This window comes from Amblyomma mixtum, chromosome 3 (genome assembly GCF_055824585.1).
Source record: "Amblyomma mixtum isolate Tamu chromosome 3, ASM5582458v1, whole genome shotgun sequence".
Lineage (NCBI taxonomy): Eukaryota > Metazoa > Arthropoda > Arachnida > Ixodida > Ixodidae > Amblyomma > Amblyomma mixtum.
The window spans coordinates 373,930,951-373,949,618 of record NC_143014.1 but is presented as its reverse complement, the minus strand read 5'-3'; the positions used below and the strand labels follow the sequence as shown (position 1 = coordinate 373,949,618).

The following is an 18,668-nucleotide window of genomic DNA, read 5'->3' as shown; positions in this document are numbered from 1 at the left end:
GTGCACTCACATCGCACAGTACACGGGACTCTAGTATTTCTCCTCCAAAGAAATTCTAGCCGCCGCGGCCGGGATCGAACCCGCGTCTTTTGGGTCAGCAGCCGAGCACCATAACCACTGAGCCACCGCGGCGGCTCTCCCTGTCTTTTCATACTTTCATTTCTCTTTCTACCTGTCATATCGTTATCCCTTTCCTTTCTGCTGCCCCAGCTCAGGTGCTCCTAGAGACGATGGCAGATGCCGGGGCAGCAAAATCTTTTCCTTTCTTTTTGCGTTATTATTCTTTTACCCTTATCCCGAACAAAGGACATCCACTCTCGGCGACACGGGGACAAAACGCCGTCTCCTTCCCTCTCTTTCGCAGGCTTGACTGCATGCACAGCCACAGAAATCGACGTGACTGGCTGGAGGTCTCCCTCTGAGTTGCACGTGCCGCTTCGTTCCCTCTTCCGGAACTGGCACAAAGGACCGTCCCCTTCCCTTTCCAGCTGAGCCAAGAGATGCGCGCCCCTCCTGCAGGCGGGGTAGACTAGCGCCGCAGGAAAAGGAATTCTCCGAAAATGATTACAAGCATGTTATAAGCGGTGTTTACAGGACGGGATTGAGTTGAGGATTTGAGCTGAAAACCGGTGGGCTCATGAGAACACCGAATAGTCGGGACCGGGAGTCGAGGGAGCGAGTCCAGCCAACTCCGCTGCAGGGGGTGGGTTGACTCACTCGACCCCAACAGCAGATAGCATGTAAACCGGATGGAGTCGCAGTCGGGTTAGTGGAAGGGGAGGTGATAAATGCGAACCTGTTATTCGCTTGCGCCGTAGCGCCTCCGAGACAGCCGTGAATGCCGCCATCTTCACGGCTGTCACTGCCCTTTTCCGCTGCGCCGCTCGACTCTTGGTGCCGCTGCTGTTGAACCGGTCTCGACTCGCTAAAATCGAGTTCATGTAAACACGCAGTCGTCAAGTTAGGCTGACCTTGCTCAACTCGATCTCCTGGCTCGAGCCGCCGAAGTCGGGTTGATGTAAACGAGGCTATAGTTGCCTGACAATAGACGATGTGAAAATACCAGCTGGTTTCCAGGTACGCGGACACGCACGCACGCACACACACGCAGACACGCACGCACACACACACGCACACACACACACACGCTTTTCCCATCTTTGATCCAACCCAAATCGGGGAAAATCGACACAAGGCGAGTAAGATATACATTTCAGCATGCGATGGAAAATTCTGGAGAGAATAAGCAACGCGGTTTCAACGAATTGTGGCGAAAATCAACCGACGCCGGGCTCCGAAACGGCGACGTTGAAAACCGCGGATGCGCATTGCACATTAAAGTAAAGGAATCGAATTACGCAGCTGGTCGATGGTCTTGTGTGATTATACTGCAATGCACGCAGCTCCTGGCGTCGGCGCGAACGAAAGTTCGCACTGTCACAGAAGTTTGTCAACACACGTGCGCACTCAGCGCAAAATAACCGCTCGCTATCCAACCAGATGAATTCGCGTCCACCTGGGAATAAAATAGCCATGATAATGCGTGATGCTTGAACTGGTGCTTTAAAGGGACACTGAGGAGAAATTGAAGTTGGCTTGTATCGACAGAATACCAGCTCCTGATTACAAAAACGCCACTCATACTGACAACAAAGCTCTTGTAACGTAGAAAAGAGCAAGAACCAAAATACAGGTATCGCCGCCACAGGCCAAACTCGCAAGTACAAGCGTCATGACGTCATATAACAAAACAGTGTTGCTAGCAACGCTAGGACACGAGAAGCACAAATCACTGAGGCGCAGCCAATGCATGCGCAAATCTCCTTGACGTCGCCAGATGGCGCCACGTGCCGGGCAGCTACGCGCTCGCCTGAAGCATCGGGACCAATCAGCGCCTGCTCGCCGGCGTTAGGCGGGCTCCCGGTATTCCGCTAGCGGTATCAAGGTACACGGTATGCTAAAGGTGTCTATTTGCGAGAACTTCGTTGCCGACTTCGAGAACGAGATCCATCGTAACGCTCGCAAAACGCCGGTGCAAACGTAAGCGAAGCGACTGTAGCGACGGCCGCAATAGCCGATAGATGCCTTCAACGTGCGGCCGGCGGTAGCTTTCTTTTCGGCTGCTGCTAGGCCGCACTGCTGGCCGCTAGAAATCACGGAGTCTGTATCACGTCATGTCACGTCATGTTTCACGTCACTTAGTCCTCTGTCGTCATAGCCGAATCCCAAGTTTGAATCACAGCGGCGGGAAAAACCTTTTCAACTTCGAATCCAAATCTCTTAGAAATAAATGCATTTTTCGCTGCCGGCCAAGTGGCAACAAAGCCATGACATGCCGAACTATCGGATTTTGCTATAAAATATATTAATAGTGCTCTCCTCAGTGTCCCTTTAATGCGAGCATTAAAACGACAACAGCACACGGTCACGGTTCGACTTTCCAACCCACTTTCGAGTGCCGATTATTGCGATCATCAGCGCCAGACTTCAAGCGAAGCTGAGGACGCGGTAGGAGTAAGCTGGCGCTTATTGAAAGCACCTACATTTGGTCAAAGATCAGCTGTGAAAACAACGTAGCAGCTGAAGCTTGCCTGTTGAAATTCCACTCGCAAGAAGAAAGTACGCATAGCAAACGATGCACCAGCTCGACGAGCTCGACTGAACCAAGATGTAAACCGGAAGTTGTGGGCGCGGTGTTGCCAGACCGCCAAGCAATTTCGCATATCGTCTATTGGATCCAACTGGAGCTTCCATTTGGGAGATCAGACTCGAATTGGTTTTCTGGGTTCCAACTGGGCGCTCCAAGTGCTTTCGAATGGTTCCTGTTGTGTGATCCAAATGGGAGTGCCGAAACCAATTAGAACCTCAAGAACCAACTGGAACTAGGGAGACCAAATGGGCTATTCAGTTGGATTCATGAGCCCAGTTGACTGACCAATTGGGTCCAATTGGAACCAAATGGTATGCCCATTGGACCCATTGTTTTTTTGACTGGGATGCCTTAATTACCGCGAGCTGTGTATTATAGACAGCTGAAGCCTGGGATAACGTGCATCAACAGCAGAAAGCCGCCAAAGGTTACCGTGGGGCACAGACCCCCGACATTACAAGGAGATAATATGGTTTAAAATACACAAGAGGATTGTCACGTTAATCGAAGATTTCAGACAGCTCCAGGTAATTATTCTTAAAGAAGCGTGCGCACTGAAGCAAAGTGCATATATTGACTGAGGTCTGATTGAAAAATTCGAGGGACACTGGTTAAGGTGGTAGCTTTTTTAAATGCATCACGTGATGTAACTAAGAGTAAAACGCGCAAATTACATTAAAGGCTAACACGGGCCGCAACCGACTGCGGTGCTGCCTGGCGAGAATTCGTTCAGTCAAGGTCATTGCGCGTTCGGCGCGAACACGGACGGTGCCGAGCAGCGGCTCCATCTCGTCTGGCGCAGCGGCACGCCCTCTGGCGGCTGCCGAATGCTCATCATCATCATCAGCCTGAGTACGCCCACTGCAGGGTGAAGGCCTCCCCCATGTCTCTCCAGTTAACCCTACCCTTTGCCAACTGCGGCCAACCATAGGAGGCTATGGGCCAACGTATCCGCACAAACTTCCTAATCTCATCCGCCCACCTAATTTTCTGCCGCCCCCTGCTACGCTTGCCTGCTCTTGGAATCCACTAAGGTGGCGGTTCCACTGCCGTCATCTAGCGAGTATTTCAGATTCTGCCACCAGGCTACGACACTGATCCATCACTGAGAAAGTGTCTACCCGTCTTGCACCGAGCGACCCGAGACTGGCATTGGCTGAGATGTTGAGATATGTGTGCGGTCCTTTCTTGACCCGCGCTGCGTGAAGGCTTTTCTTTTGTTGCTGCGCCTGCCTTCAGAGGATTACAAACGAACCATGGCAAACCCGGCTGCTAGTCCCCGTCATGCGTGGGGGGAGGTGTTGGCTGGGGTGGTTCTGCATGCTTCTTTCTCTGCCTGTCCCTTGCCAAAGCCAAAGAGAGTGGGGCTTCCTTTATTCGGTATATGGTTCCAGAAGGGTGAAGGGAAAAATTTGGAGAGCCGGGACAAAGAGGGTACCGTCTTTGTCCAAACGGCGTCAGCGGTGGGGTGATCCTTGTTCGGGATAAGGAATACCAGCACGGGAACAGAGGACCGTTTAATTCCCTCTCCTGTTTAGCCTTGGCTGAGTAGCCACAGAAAGCTGTACCGTCGACGTTACTATATGGAGGGCCTCCTTTGAGAGTATGTGCCGTTTCGTTCTTGAGTTTTACCCGACTACAGACTTTCCTGTTTTCAATGCCGTGACATATATTAGTGGTAGCAAAGAAAAAAAATAATGCTGCCCAGCCCGCACTGCAAAAGGCACAACGTCGATACAGTGGAAACTTGGGAGAGTTAGTGATGATTGTGGACATCATTGCACAGAGCAAATTACTAAGTAAGCGAAATGAGAAAGCGGACGCCAAAAATAAGAAAGGTGTGATATCAAGCAAATTATTTATGTTTATGTCCCATGTATTTTTTTTTCAGTGAACCTTATAGTTGAAATCAGTGCCGTTCGTGTGTCCTTCCTTCTGCCCTCGTCTTTTGCGCGTGCAATCACTTCGTCACTGTTTATGCATAGTAATATTAGTAGTAGTCGGAACACTCCTGGTCTAGAGTGTAACCTGCCAACTCTAGCGCTCAAAAAATATATTTTTTTATCAAATGATATTACATCTGTGATAAGAAAACTATAACAAAGACAGCTATACAATTTAGTCAACGCTCGACGGATGCCTGTCCACCCTTATAAACTATGGTTGGTAAAGAAAATGGTAGAGAGAAGTGGGCAGTTGTCAATTTCTGTTTACCCTTGAGATGAATCGACATTGCGCAAGAGACGTGAAATTGCTATTGACAGGGTTAGCGCCGCAGGGTGTCGGAATGTGTCCACCTCAGAAGAAAATATTCGTCGTACATGCGGCGGCACCTTGCAATCAATTCCGATCAACTTAGACAGAATTTTTCCAAGGTTCATAGAAATGCAGTACAGATGCATACAATTCACGAGGCGGACTCAGACTAAACATTTTACGAAGAAGGGGGGGGGGGAGCGGGGGGGGGGGGTGAGGTGAGGTGTGCAGGAACGCTGCCAAAAAAAAAAGGGATCGGCTACAAAGCGATAGTTCTGTGGGCACTTAGAACTATTCAAGAGGAAAGTAGGCGTGCACTTATAATTCAAAATATTATAAGCAAAGACGTAGCGTTTTTTTTTTTCAGATAAGCACTGAGCCACCGCGGCGGCTTGATTAGAGAAAGATGCTACAGCTGTAGGTGCATGCACGGACTCGATACGCTGGTCAAGCTGTGTGTGCAGGGGCGAAATTAGCATGTTCGGTTGCTTCCGAAACTTAATTAGCTTTCTCCCAAACTTGGACAAATGGTTTTGTTGCGAAGCAAGCTGTTGGAGCTTGCCACAACGATAAAAAAAAACCGGATGGCCTGAAGCGTTTTCAGAACACTGTTGCACGTATGTACTTTCTAGCTTAGAAATGCGTCCCTCCTTCATAATAAAGTAGCTATATTATCGCTTCTTTTTTTTTACATTTTCGTCGCCACAGATATCGAATGTATAGGAATCCTCAAGAAACAAAGCATTCGCACCTCAGTTTTTATACGTAGGGTTTATTGCTTCACAAAGATGCCTTAACGCGCATAACTATATGCGGGAGCGATCGCACGACATTATAAGAAAACAATGCGTGGGATCTTGCAACAACCGTATGGTCCAGAGAGTTTGCTCGCCCTTCTAAAACTAATTGAACGCGGGAAAAACTTAACTGAACACGTAGCAAACTAAGCAGTAACCGGCATATGGTTCTTCGAGTGAACTTATTTCGCCACGGCACGAGCAATTGGCCCGCTCAAAAAAATTACCTTCTCTATTACGTTGTTCAAATATGCGTCTATATATATTCACGTCCGACCGGAGAGTTGATAAATGCACGAAATCGGCTTCTAATTTTGATCAGAGAAAACAAAGGCTGTGGTCCCTATCTTAATGTAAACGTAAATCACCTCGAAAACATTGTCAAAAATCAGAGCAGAAAGCGAAAGCTGCGCACTGATCCGCGTGCTGACACATGATACCTCGCATGGCGTTTTGTGTTACTAAAACGTTGGGACGGAGTAAAAAAATCGAAAAGCGAAAAGCTGGAACGCACCTAGTTCTGGCACGCATCGTAGTGTCTTTTCACAGTGGACAGGGTAGCGCAACACTGCATCGGCATTTTACTTTTCAAACGAAGCGCAGCCGTTTTAACCCAACGCTGGGCAGCGGTTTCGTTTTCTGTACCGAACCAACATGGAGGACTTAGTTCTCGGAGCGCCGAGAGATGGCGCTGCGCATTTAACGAAGATGACACATGTGCGGTGTGTGGTTGATCTGTGGAAACAATAGACGATATGCGAAATGCGCAGCGCCATCTCTCGACGCTCCGAGAACTAAGTCCTCCATGTTGGCACGGTACAGAAAACGAAACCGCTGCCCAGCGTTGGGTTAAAACGGCTGCTCTTCGTTTGAAAAGTAAAATGCCGATGCAGTGTTGCGCTACCCTCTCCACTGCGAAAAGACACTACGGTGCGTGCCAGAACTAGGTGCCCAAGCAACCACCGATATCCTTCGGACGGCCGACAGAGGTCTATTTCGTATGTTCTGTACGTACGCTGAACATCCGCACACAGCCGGTAGACGTCCGTCGGCCGTCCGAAAGGTGGCCAAAGGTATACGGTTCGCCCGCCGACGGACGTCCAGTTGAGTACGTCCATTGGCGGATCTTTCTCGAATATTCGCATATATGGTGCATGCGTGCTTTTTTCACTCAGCGCAATGCAATAAAACCAAAAACAATTTGATGCATAGCACGCATATTTTATTGTGGTTGATGATACATCAGCAGAGCAATGGGTTACATTGGGAAAATTTCTTAAATGTGACTCTTAAAATGTGGCAAGCTTGGGACACACATCCGTAATCTTCCCACCCACAGGATTTCTGAAATAAAAAAGAACGCGGCAAACATCAGTCATGTGAAACAAATGGCACAATGCAGTAGCCCAAGTAAAAACTTTGGAACCAATTAACAGAAGTGTTTAATGCTGCAAGTATAACAGACAATGCACTTTAACACCTCAATAAGTATAAGGCAATAACAGCTCTCACTTTTCACACCATATTTGACAATGTATATGTTCTTTATTTATTTTCATGAGCCTTAGGGCACTAACCTGCGCAGCACTGTACGCGACTGTGCACAGAAAGCCGCAAAGCTTCCGTTGCGAACCACTGCGACCTCACGTGCTTCTATGGTCTGCCTTTCGCGCGTTGTCACTCTATATAGGCACAGTGAACATAGCGATGCCTTAAAAATTAACAAGATGCGAAAACACTCCGTCCCGCAACTTTGAAGAGGAGTGGGAATTAGTCAAGCGAGTTGAGGGCTCCCGCAGCTGTGTGATGTAGGCTCCCGAAAGTGTGAGAACAGCACACACTTGGGGAAGCCATCTCCTCGCGCTTACTGCTCCCACTGTCCTGTGAACGAATGTTATATGAGCATGCTGCATTGTTCTAGAAGCAAAGTTCCAAGAAGTGTACTGGATACATACCTTCGTAGGCAATCACATGTGCAACACCAAGGTCGACGCAGTACGGGATTCCGGTGCTCCAGAAGAGCTTCAGGCGCTTCCCGTATCTTTCGAATTGCTGAAGTTACATACAACTTTCGTCCACAGACCGAACAAAGCCACATTTTATAATAACAAGCTATAAAGATCTGCGCGACAACACTACGCGACATATCAACAACAGCGCTAAGGAGCCGTACTGATGGATTGGATTGGTCTGACCGCGAACTGACATCTATGATGATGGTGATAGCAGAATGCACGGGAGTTTTGATGCTTACGAATGGTTTCAATGGCAAGTTTAGCTAGCAAAACAGTGGACATATCGCGCAACTCCTCTAATTTGGAGAAGTTTTATAAATATAAAACTAGTCATTGAGTTCTTGCAAAATTCTGCAACACCTGCTTCTCCTCTTAGATAAATTTAGCTCGTTGGCGGCTCTTGCACTGCAGGTAGGAGTGGAATCGTACCAATTTACAAACGTCTTCGCGTCAAACCCTCCAACTGATGCAAATAAAACAGTATACATCCACGAAAGACTCGAATTTTCTGTGAAATAAAAAACGTCCATACTCATGGCCTGGGAAGATACTTGACCTTACATCCTTCGGACGTCCACCTCGTCTCTCATGCGGATATAAAAAGTGGACACTGTCCGTACGTACGGCGGATGTACGAATACGGATATCCGAAATCGGATTGTGTTCGTACGTCCGATGGACGTACGATCTCGGCAAAGGACGTTCGGATCTAGCTCGTACGTCCGACGGATATCTGTGGTTGCTTGGGTGCGTTCCAGATTTTCGCTTTTTTATTTTTTTACTCCGTCCCAACGTTTTAGTAACACAAAACGCCATGCGAGGTATCATGTGTCAGCGCGCGGATCAGTGCGCAGCTTTCGCTTTCTGCGCTGATTTTTGACAAATCTCTCGAGGTGATTTGCGTTTAAATTAAGATAAGGACCACAGCCTTTGTTGTCTGTGATCAAAATTAGAAGCCGATTTCGTGCATTTATCAACTCCCCGGTCGGGCGTGAATATATATAGACGCATACTTGAACAACGTAATAGAGAAGGTAATTTTTTTGAGCGGGCCAATCGCTCGTGCCGTGGCGAAATAAGTTCACTCGAAGAACCATATGCCGATTACAGCTTAGTTTGCTACGTGTTCAGTTAAGTTTTTCCCGCGTTCAATTAGTTTTAGAAGGGCGAGCGAACTCTCTGGACCATACGCATATGAAGCAATACACCCTACGTATAAAAACTGAGGTGCGAATGCTTTATTTCTTGAGGATTCCTATACCTTCCATATCTGCGGCGACGAAAATCTAAAAAAAAAGCGAATAATATAGCTACTTTATTATGAAGGAGGGACGCATTTCTAAGCTAGAAAGTTCGTGCAACAGTGTTCTGAAAACGCTTCAGGCCATCAGATTTTATTATCGTTGTGGCAAGCTTCAACAGCTTGCTTCGCAACAAAGCCATTTGTCCAAGTTTGGGAGTAAGCTAATTAAGTTTCGGAAGCAACCGAACATGCTAATTTCGCCCCTGCACACACAGCTTGACCAGCGTATCGAGTCCGTGCATGCACCTACAGCTGTAGCATCTTTCTCTAATCAAGGCGCCGCGGTGGCTCAGTGCTTATCTGAAAAAAAAAAAAAGCTGCGTCTTTGCTTACAATATTTTGAATTATATGTGCATGCCTACTTTCCTCTTGTTGATGTCGACTGACTGACTGCGTCTTAAGCAGGACGCGGTTTCAACGAATTGTGCCGAAAGTCAGCCGGCACCGGGCTCTGAAACGGTGACGTTGAAAACCGCGGATGCGCATTACACATTACAGTAAATGAATCGAATTACGCAGCTGGTCGAGGGTCTTGTGTGATTATACTGCAATGCACGAAGCTCCTGGCGTCGGCGCGAATGAAAGTTCGCACTGTCACAGAAGTTTGTCAACACACGTGAGCACTCACCGCAAAATAACCGCTCGCTACCCTACCAGATGAATTCGCGTCCACCTGGGAATAAAATAGCCATGATAATGCGTGATGCTTGAACTGGTGCTTTAATGCGAGCATTAAAACGGCAACAGCACACGGTCACGGTTCGACTTTCCAACCCACTTTCGAGTGCCGATTATTGCGATCATCAGCGCCAGACTTCAAGCGAAGCTGAGGACGCGGTAGGAGTAAGCTGGCGCTTATTGAAAGCACGTATACATTTAGTCTAAGATCAGCTGTGAAAACAACGCAGCAGCTGAAGCTTGCCTGTTGAAATTCCACTCGCAAGAAGAAAGTACGCATAGCAAACGATGCACCAGCTCGACGAGCTCGACCGCGCCAAGATGGAAACCGGAAGTTGTGGGCGCGGTGTTGCCAGACCGCCAAGCAATTTCGCATATCGTCTATTGAACACCTCATAATCAAATGTGATGGTATCCATCCGGATGTCGATGCAGGCACAGTCACTCTTCCTGAGGCCCTAGGGTTTAAAGATAACAATGGTCATGTAAATAAATCTGCAGTGGAAGTTAGCAAAAAGCGATTGGAGGATTGGTGGCTGAAAAGCAGAGATGTGGCATAAGGTTAGAATTGTAGGAAACCGTAGGTAAAGATGATGGCGAATCTTAAACAAACACAGTGAACAAAAAAATAGTAAAGAAAAGCTGAGCATGGTGGAAATTGCCACCACCCCGTTTCAAAGGGGGCGCTCCTATCCATCCATCCATCCATCGTCTATTGGGCGATCCAATTGAAAATTGAGTTCTGCAGCGGCGCGCAACAGACACCGTGTTAAACAATATTTTTTGCTAGTGTAGTTATAGTGCCTAGAATATACTGCCAGTATATTCTAGGCACTATAGTGCAGTTCTGCAAGCCTGCTGCTTCCATCGCCCGTGAAGAAAGAAGCGATCGCCGGCTCCTGAGCTCGTCTCAACACCCTGCAGCGCATGCGCGGTGGAACTGAGCGCGACTGCGCAGCCCGGCTTCAGTTCGGCGGCGGCGTGGAACAGACACCGTGTGAAGGAATATTTTTGCTATTGCAGGTGAGGCTTTTGCTCCTTATTATGCAAACCAGAAAACTGTGCGCCACTGCCGAACACAGCATTCAGTGTCGAGGTGCTCCAACTGCTTTGTGTTCGTACATGTTCTGAATGTGGTGCTAATCTGTGTCACGCACTACATTGTTCGCCATGAGCAACGATGTGAAAGGTATCAGTAAGGCGGTAGAAGATCCGAAGCGGGTACTGGGGGCTGATCTTAGGACGTTGAAAGACAGCGTGAAAAAGTGCAATGACACGTGTGATGGCGTAAATGAAATCAAGAATGAGGTAAAGAGCTGCGAAAAGATGTTCAGGTGCTGACGAAAAAGAACGATGAGCTGACAGCAGAAAATAAGCGGCTGAGTGCAAGGGCAGAAGAGTTGGAACAGTACCAGAGAGCAAATAATCTTGAGATCAAAGGGGTGCCAGATGCCGGCGACCCATGCGACGCTCTCAAGAGAATTGGAGCTTTCCTAGATGAACCAATAGCTGACTCCGACATTGATGTATGCCACCGCGTCCCAACATTCAAGCAAACAGGAAAAAAACATTGTTGTCCGTTTTGTACAGCGCACTAAACGGGACAAGGTTCTGCAGAAATTCCGGAAAAAGGGGCTAACAACTAAAGATCTCGAGTTCGGCGGGGAAAGCTGTTCTGTGTACGTAAATGAGCACTTAACTGCCTCGAACAAAAAGCTCTTGGGTGCTGCGGTTGCCCGCAAGAAAGTGATGAGATGAAAGTTCGTGTGGACCTCCCATGGAAAAATTTATGCGCGCAGGGATGGGACTGCAGATGTCATTAGAATTGCCAGTGTGTCTGACCTGGAGAAAATTGTAACCTAAGCGAATACTGCAGGACTGCTCCTAACGCTCACTGAACGTTTGCAATGGAGATGGCCGAGTGTTGCTATTATGATTCTGAAGCTTTCAACAAAGCTTATAAAACAAGAGAACGAGAGCTTACAAGTATTCATTTCAACATGCGCAGCATAAGAAACAAAACAGATGATCTAGCTATATTCCTGCAGTCCCTGACCATTAAATTTGAAGTAATAGTTTTAACAGAAACCTGGTTAACAAAAGACGACATTCCGCCTTACTTGCCAGGTTATACGTGCGAAAGCGTATGCAGGGAGGCAAAAAGGGGAGGTGGAGTAGCTGTGTATGTTGAGGAAAGTATGCGGTGTGAAGTTCTAGATAACTTGACCAGGAGTGACCAAAACACAGAAAGCCTGTTTGTTAAAATATCTGATACTGCGATTGGAGCCATATACAGACCGCCGTCTGGTATCGTGTCCGATTTTTGTGACTTTTTAGAAAGTGCACTGAGTTGTGTTGGAGCTATCACAAAATCGTTTATTATTCTCGGAGATGTGGATATTGATACAATATCGGACAGCACGAATGCACACGAATTCCGCGACATTATGCACCTGTATGCTTGCACCAACGTTGTGACAATTCTTACAAGGGTGACTATTGATACCGCAACGTCCCTGGATATCTGTGTTACCAACATGAGTTGTGAGGATATTTCTGCGGGTGTCATGATATGCGACCTCAGTGACCACCTTCCAGTATTCTGCTTGGGCCCCCTGTGACTGGTAAATACAGAAGCAACAAAGAAAAGAGCTGGCCTCGCACAATTAATGCACCAAAGCCTGCGACATTTTTGCAGCCTGATCAAGAAAGCTGGGATGACGTTTACAAGGAAACTAGCTGTTATAGTCGCCTACAAAATATTCTTGAGTAGGCTGCTACACTGCTATGATGCAGCTTTTCCCTTGTGCGAACATAAAACGAAACGAAAAAGAATGCGGAAACCCTGGCTGACTGTGGACTTGTTCAAACGAATAAGAGAGAAAAAAAAAAGAATTAAGTTTCATGTTTTTGTTAAATGTCGTGATAGTTTAAATCCTAGAGAAACAAATTGAACTCAGACCTGAAAAAAGCAAAGATCGAATACTTTCGGGCTCAAATTCCTTCGTGCTCGCAATGACTACAAAAGGTTATGCATGGGAGATGGTAACGATCTAATGAACCGCCTCAGCTCTTGTATAAGGGCTGAGGCGGTATCCCGTCGGTGACGTGCCGATGGGGCTCTCAGGAAGATGCAGTGCCCATCACATGTCCCGAATGTTCCACGCGGCCGCTGAGGGGGGAGCTTCGCACCTTTTGTGGACGTGCCCAGGAATGTAGGACTCGAGAAGAAGACTACTGGAAGTTGGATTTAGGCTACTCAGGGAACACCTTACCTTGCCTGACAGACAGTTACGCTGCTCGGGTTTCTGGTAGAGAACAGCCTCCGCGACCTACTTTAGTTTATCGACAGCCCCTTTTTTATGCCGCATGCAAGTCTTCGAATAATAAAAAAAAGAGCCGAATGAAAGCTGGGCTTGCGCGCGACGTACGATCTCTCCGGTGATTGAATTTGCATCTTCCATTTGTGCATACATCAGAACTGGCGTAGGTAACACAAGATGTAAACACAGATGCGCGTGGTAATGTATCCGAGATTATTTGCGGCGTTGTACCATTCCTTCAGAAGCGCTTCAGCTAACGCGTTAACACTTCACCGAGGCCTCCTGTAAAGCGCGCAGCACACCAGACATCAAAGTAAGGTGGCAAAGTCCCACACCAGGCTGATTTACTGCGGGGTTACACAGTAAAGTGCAAGAGAAAATGAAATTAGATCAACAGCTGACTGCAGTCCGAATGAACAAATGTTTACAAAGCAAATAACGAGATGAGAGGGCTTTACCTGTTACAAAGATGACCATGCTGATAACAATGCACCAACACGTACTGTTCACATTCCAGCGCTTGAAAAATGACAGCGTTCGGTCGCTTGGGGCGAGGATTAAATGAGCTTTAGAGGGAGTTGAATTAGATGCACGGAGCGAAATGTAATAGCCTGTGTTGTTTCGGGAGCAGCAGGCTTCCATAGTCGATCAGATCATAGCTGCGCTTGACATCCGTGGCGTCCTCTCACTGCTGAAAGCTTTATCAGGCGAAACCGAAACTGACAAAACTGAGAATAAACAGTGTTACGTAATTAAATTCTAAGGTGCGGTAAAATATATGTAAATAATACTAATTTTCCTGCTTGAGTTTATGATCTGAAAGTTTGATTTTGCAAGATACGCGAAAAAAAAAAAGTTTACTTAGGTGTTTCTATTTTTAATGTAAGCGTGTCTGGATATACAAAAAGTGATAAATTAAAGTTAAAATTATTGTAAGTTATCTTTGTAGAATCGTTTTTTTTGCTTTAAATGCGCACGGAATAACTATTATTATTAAACAACAATGCTATTTCATTTTAGCCCTCGAAGGGGAGCCACCAACTGCTAAGCGTCTAAAATGGCGCTGAACGTTCTATTCTGCGAAGGCGTGAGTCGCCGCGCAACTGATCGTTTTGTTTAACGGGGCCAGCGTCGAAGTGTAGCGACAGTACGTGAGACCTTAGCTGCCAGCGGAATACGTGAGTTTTCCTAGAATGAGTACGGAGTCCAGTGAGCAGGCCTTGTCAAGTAATGTGAGCGCCGAAATGCGGGGCACGGCGCTGTCTGTGTGCAAGGGGCCTGAAAACGTGGACATGGATGATAACTCGCAGGGCACTACGAAGGGCGACGACGTAGTTGACGAAGCGAGCAGCACTGAATCTGACGCCGACAAGGTGATGAAGGAAAGCGACAGCGGAGCCAGGGACATCCCCATGGAAGAGGAATCGAACATGGAAGAGCCCGCCTCGGATGCCACCAACGGCGACCATTCCGCGCAGACGGGCGACGTCCTGGATCCCGCCGAGAAATCGGCCTCTGATAGCTCGAGGAACTCTATCCAGTGCTATTGGTAACACGCCAAGAAATAATCTTAATGAGTTCTTGTTGCTTATGGTGTCTTCGGCTGAGTGGCATCAAATGTGGCACGAGTGGTGCGCTCCTTTGTACCTCAGCAGAACGTGCGAAACACTCGCAGAGTGTCGTCGCTCTTTCTGCCCTGTGTACACCGTAGCCTCCGAGACTCGAAAATTTCGGAGGCCATCCTCAAGAGCGGCCAACGCTGTACAATTAGTAACAAGCTCTTCAGTAGCATCGCGCGGGACCGTGCTTGAACCAGGCGTTCGTAGTAACGGTGGGAAATGCGGGACCCACGAGTATGCTGGCGAGATGCTGATGGTGCAGGTTTTACGCTTGCCTTTTTGATGCATATGCTGTACAGGTAGAGTAACTGCCAGAAATATCTGTAGGTGATTTCAGCTGGCCGCCACATTGTCGCTTTATTGACATCCTTTAACGTGTGTATACGTTGACAGAAAGTACGATCTTATAAAGTCCCCTGCCTAAGCTAAGTTTGGACTAGCAGGACGAAAACCTTTAATTTTCTCATAAGGGCAGGGCAAATGGCTCGTCAGCCAGCGGCTGCCTGATTTTTGTGCAAATAAATGCATTGCAACTGCTATTATATCCAACATTTCTTTAAGATATACTTACTTGTGATGCTTCATCTGTTTTTTTCTCTTTGTTGAAGTTCCCTTTTGGTCACTGCGGAGCGAAATTCTCTGCGTCATCTGCTTGTGGCATCTGCTTGCACGCACAGCACGATAAGATTGCACCACACTTCATTGTCGGTCTCCTTGATGGCGCACACTCGTGTCATGCTCGTCCCAGCTGAATGTACGACGCACGAGTACCGTCAGCCGAAGACACCATTAGTTATGGTTCTGTGAGCATTATGTGACAGAAGCTTGGTAAACAATTTTTCACTAGTGGCATGGTAATGAGTTATTTGTGCAGTGTGCTAAGTCTCATTTTTGCAACATTTTTGTGACTGGTGTTTCAGAACATTGCAGATCTTTCTTAGACGCTAACTGTTAAAGGTGCACTGAAGAGGAATCTGAACTCATCTTTTTGCCGCGGGAACTCAATCTGCACGTTCCGAGCATTCTTAGAAACTTCGATTTATTGCCCTGTGTGGCTGATTTTCCTAATTAAATCGAATTAACGTCCGGCTCCCACCTTTCTTTTTTTAATTCTCCCTCATACGGTGGGCGGAGTCGACCAACGCGTGGAGTGCCTTTCACCCAGTCCTGCGGCGGCTTCCCGCTCTGCCATCGGCGGAGTAATACGTAGTAGTCCGTAGAAGCAAATAGTCCACGCGTATTTTTATTTCTGCGGGCTTATTTTGCGGCTATATTATCTGCGAATGAAACTATTTATTCACGGAAGCCTAAAAAACAAAATAAAGCGAAAGCAAGGCCTCCACGGAGCTGGCTGCAAGGCACTCCACGCGTTGGTTGACTCCGCCCACCGTACGAGGGAGAATTCAAAAAAGAAAGGCGGGAGCCGGACGTTAATTCGATTTAATTAGGAAAATCAGCCACACAGGGCAATAAATCGAAGCTTCTAAGAATGCTCGGAACGTGTGGATCGAGTCCCCGCGGCAAAAAGACGAGTTCAGATTCCTCTTCAGTGCACCTTTAATATGAAGGAAGGCAGTGTCTATTCTTCCGGCATAATTTCCTGGGTGACATTCTCTCGGCACTTGCCTTTGAGCGGCTACTAAGGGCGAAGGAGACCAATACTTCTGCCACTTGGCCCTGATTTTCTTGGTACTGTTCATGTTGGTCATATCAGGATGAAGTACTTGCCATTGATACAGCTTGAGAGTAGTTCCTTTGCTATTTTTGTGGCCCCTCTCGGTTAGTGAAAACCTTGCAGACCGCAAAAGATCTCATTCCTTGACACAGCCAAAAACTGAAGCAGTGAACTATAGTTTGCTCTAGAATATGCTAAGCTCTGTTGACATAGCTAGAAGGATCACGTAAGCTCCGGTCGAATAGTGCTATGGTGCTCCCAAGTATTGAGCTCGCCAGTGAAGTCATCTTCCGCTGTCATCTCCATGTGCCCTGCATTCACGAATTGTTCTGTTTTGTTTTTCAGTGGATTCAGGCGCAACATGAACCTCATTGAAGTCCAGTGCATTGCCTGCCTTAAGTGGTTTCATGATGTATGCTTATCAATACCTCTCGGGTAAGTCGTTGGCTTTGTGCTCAAACTGATAACCTGTCATCAGGATGCACCGTTATTGCTTAATCGTGACAATGCATAGCTTGGCATGCTTGCATACATTTTCAGTGTTGACACACCGAAAATGTCTGTAGAGCAAACAAGGGTAGGGAAATGAGGGGCTTCTTGTGGCATGCATCCAACAGTCACCAAAACCAAGGAAAGCATAGGGAAATGTTCATGCGTTCTTTCAGCAATAGCTTAATTTCTTTAATTTGCAGCTTTGATCAATGGAAAGTTGGTAACCTAATGTTATCTTTCAGCCATAAAATGATGGCACTACTAATTTTCCACTGATCAACAGCACAAATTAAATAACTTAGAAACATTTCCTTATGCCATGCTTGGTTTTGGTGACTGTGCATGATTCTGTCGGTCCGATTTGTGGTGCACAGGGGTGTAACTGTTAAACGTGACAAATGTTTTAAAGCACTTGTGGGATGTAAGTCTGTTTGAGTGCGTTGTTTCCCTATTTCTAAGGTTACCTCGTGTGATTACAATGGGATGGAGTGTGCAAGACGCTTGGTGCAATCAGTGAAGCCTAGTGAGAGCAGCAACACTGTGCAAGGCTCCTTATGCCTCTGTCAGCAGTTGCTTCTGGTTTTTTTACACCGTGTCTACCACGACTGGTTACTAACCTGCCAGCTGCCTTATTTACTTGAATGCAACGCAAGGGACGACTTGACATGCTGCCCAGTCAGAAAAGATGAAACCACAAATTTAACGCGAGATCAGTAGATGGAAAAACAGTGTCTACCTTTAATGGACATTGCGGCCAGCACTCTTTTTTTGAAAACATTCACTGTTCCTCATTTTGGGGGGGGGGGGGGGGGGGGGCCGAGTTCTGGAAAACCGAGTCCTCTTTCCCGTTGTCGACTTCCCAGATGATGTCATCCTTAATGCCATCGAGGTCATTCGATATGGAGCATTTCATGAATAACCTTGTCATGAGGCAGGCCAGGCGGCAGACACCTACTCGGTGATCTCTGATGTGCACAGGCACTTGATTGTTCCCTAGGGTATCAGGGTCTGATCCTCCCGGATCCAGTCGGTGTACAGTTTCCACACCTTGTTCCTAAGTGGTTTATTTAGGCAGCAGCACAGATGTCGTCTCTGTCGGAATAACAGCTAGGTGGGTTTTTGTGTCTTGCAGCTTTTTCACCTCAGGGGACAGGTGTCCACGGAACGAATCCAACACCAGGATTAACGCAGGGCGAAGGAAATGAGCGTCATACTGAGCTCATGGTGCCTTCATGTGGACTGCAGCAAGCAGTAACAGCCTAAACACTATGCACAGGATACCAGTGAACACAAAGAATGATGTTTTGACTTCGGATCGATTGAAATTTGGCTTCTGTGGTATTCACGTTGCCCACATAACTCATAACATGAATCATGGTATTCAACGCCACAGATGCTGCGGATGTAGCTCCACATCTCAGTAAAGTTCAGTACACATTCTGAATTTAGTGCATAATTGGCCATTTCTTGTTGCAAGCATTGAATCAAGCAGGAAACAGATGTTTTTAATTTCTTACATAACACCCCTACGGTCAAGTGGTCACTTCTGAAAAATGCTGCCCTCAAGAGTGCTCCTTTTCCTCTCTATTGCCTATTTAGGGAGGAAATTTTCCATTGGTAATGGCGTTGGCATCACAGTGTATTGTAATTAAAAACTCCATCTACTGATCTGCAGCATGTTATGTATGTGGGCTTTTCGGGTGTAGTCATTCAGTCAGGTAGATTGGATTATTTTTTGAGGGTGTGCAAATATTGAAATTTTTGAATATGAATAAGATACGAATATGAAGGAATGCATTCAAATATTGAATCAAATATCTGTTCTGTACAAAAAGTAGGCATATTGTTGACCTTAATTTT

General features: G+C 46.9%; 2 protein-coding genes across 4 annotated transcripts in view; one reads left to right on the top strand and one right to left on the bottom strand.

Moving 5' to 3' along the window:
• The window catches only part of LOC149356797 (uncharacterized), a 42,210-nt gene extending 28,520 nt beyond the window's left edge, over positions 1–13,690 (bottom strand). Inside the window, exon 1 of the mRNA XM_089584326.1 lies at positions 13,481–13,690. Coding sequence (XP_089440452.1) covers positions 13,481–13,664 — 184 coding nt within the window. The 5' untranslated portion in view covers positions 13,665–13,690. The remainder of the gene's footprint in view (positions 1–13,480) is intronic.
• Positions 13,691–14,075: 385 nt separating this feature from the next.
• The window catches only part of ash2 (Set1/Ash2 histone methyltransferase complex subunit ash2), a 67,855-nt gene continuing 63,262 nt past the window's right edge, over positions 14,076–18,668 (top strand). For 2 of the 3 annotated variants that reach the window (XR_016291693.1, XM_089584324.1), the window contains exons 1-2: positions 14,084–14,571; positions 16,662–16,751. Coding sequence is in view for 2 of the 3 variants with exons in the window: in XM_089584324.1 (XP_089440450.1) it covers positions 14,216–14,571; positions 16,662–16,751 (446 nt within the window). In the remaining variant the exon portion in view is untranslated. Of the gene's footprint in view, positions 14,572–16,661; positions 16,752–18,668 lie in introns of all 3 variants that reach the window. The other variant, XM_089584325.1, reaches the window with a different exon arrangement.